At 42.0% G+C, this 747-nt stretch overlaps 1 protein-coding gene across 1 annotated transcript; it reads left to right on the forward strand.

Annotated features, from left to right (window-relative positions):
- Positions 1-340: 340 nt before the first annotated feature.
- PHALS_02481 (uncharacterized protein) lies at positions 341-620 on the forward strand (the record flags this gene model as incomplete). Its single annotated transcript, XM_024716916.1, has 2 exons — positions 341-362; positions 439-620. The coding sequence occupies 2 exons, from the start codon at positions 341-343 to the stop codon at positions 618-620; spliced, it is 204 nt and encodes a 67-aa protein (XP_024582466.1).
- Positions 621-747: the final 127 nt, after the last annotated feature.

The following is a 747-nucleotide window of genomic DNA, read 5'->3' on the forward strand; positions in this document are numbered from 1 at the left end:
CTCGCTACTTCGGTCGTTTGAAGGGCGTGAAGGTGCGTTACTCAAACAAGTTGACACAGTCTACAAAAGTGAAGTAATCATCGATCCTGTGTGTACGTCTTTTTGTACTGTTCTCGCAACAAATTTTGCCGAAAAGCAGTATAGTATCAAATAAGTCAGAAGATCCTTCAGATGCAAATATTCTGATGGGTGGTAGTCTAATAAAACGCGGACACAATTTTCTGTCCATGCGGAAGAGATATTGTGTGTTGGTACGGATTGAATTGTCGTTCTATGTCACTCACGATGGTAGTAAAAACTGTAACAGTGGCGCCACAACGAGTCTTTTGGTTTTTTTGGCATGACAAAACTTCTACCCACACGTACGAACTTGCGATGGAGCTCGAAACCAAGGACGGCAAAACATTTTTATGTGCTGCCTCTTCAGCAAATGATAAGCAAAAGTGGAACGACGCACCTTATCATGGAATTGCAATCAGCGATGTGAAATGGATAATGCTAGTGAAACTGAGCACGATCGACGACTTCGAGATCAGTTTAGCAGCAAATTAGCCGATTTCTATCGTGTGCGAGACCCATTGATCTTTATTGATTTGGATTTGCTCTTATGCTCTGCGTGAGTTTGCACTTCTTCAAGTCTTTGATGAAGCTTATGGGACAAATTTAGCCGCCGATGAAAGCTCATCAGAAAGAGGCCACAGCTTTTGCAACCTTAAAATTAGATGGATACTTCAAAAAGACGTCGAG

Source organism: Plasmopara halstedii (assembly GCF_900000015.1).
Source record: "Plasmopara halstedii genome assembly, contig: Scaffold_2012, whole genome shotgun sequence".
NCBI classification, from domain to species: domain Eukaryota; phylum Oomycota; class Peronosporomycetes; order Peronosporales; family Peronosporaceae; genus Plasmopara; species Plasmopara halstedii.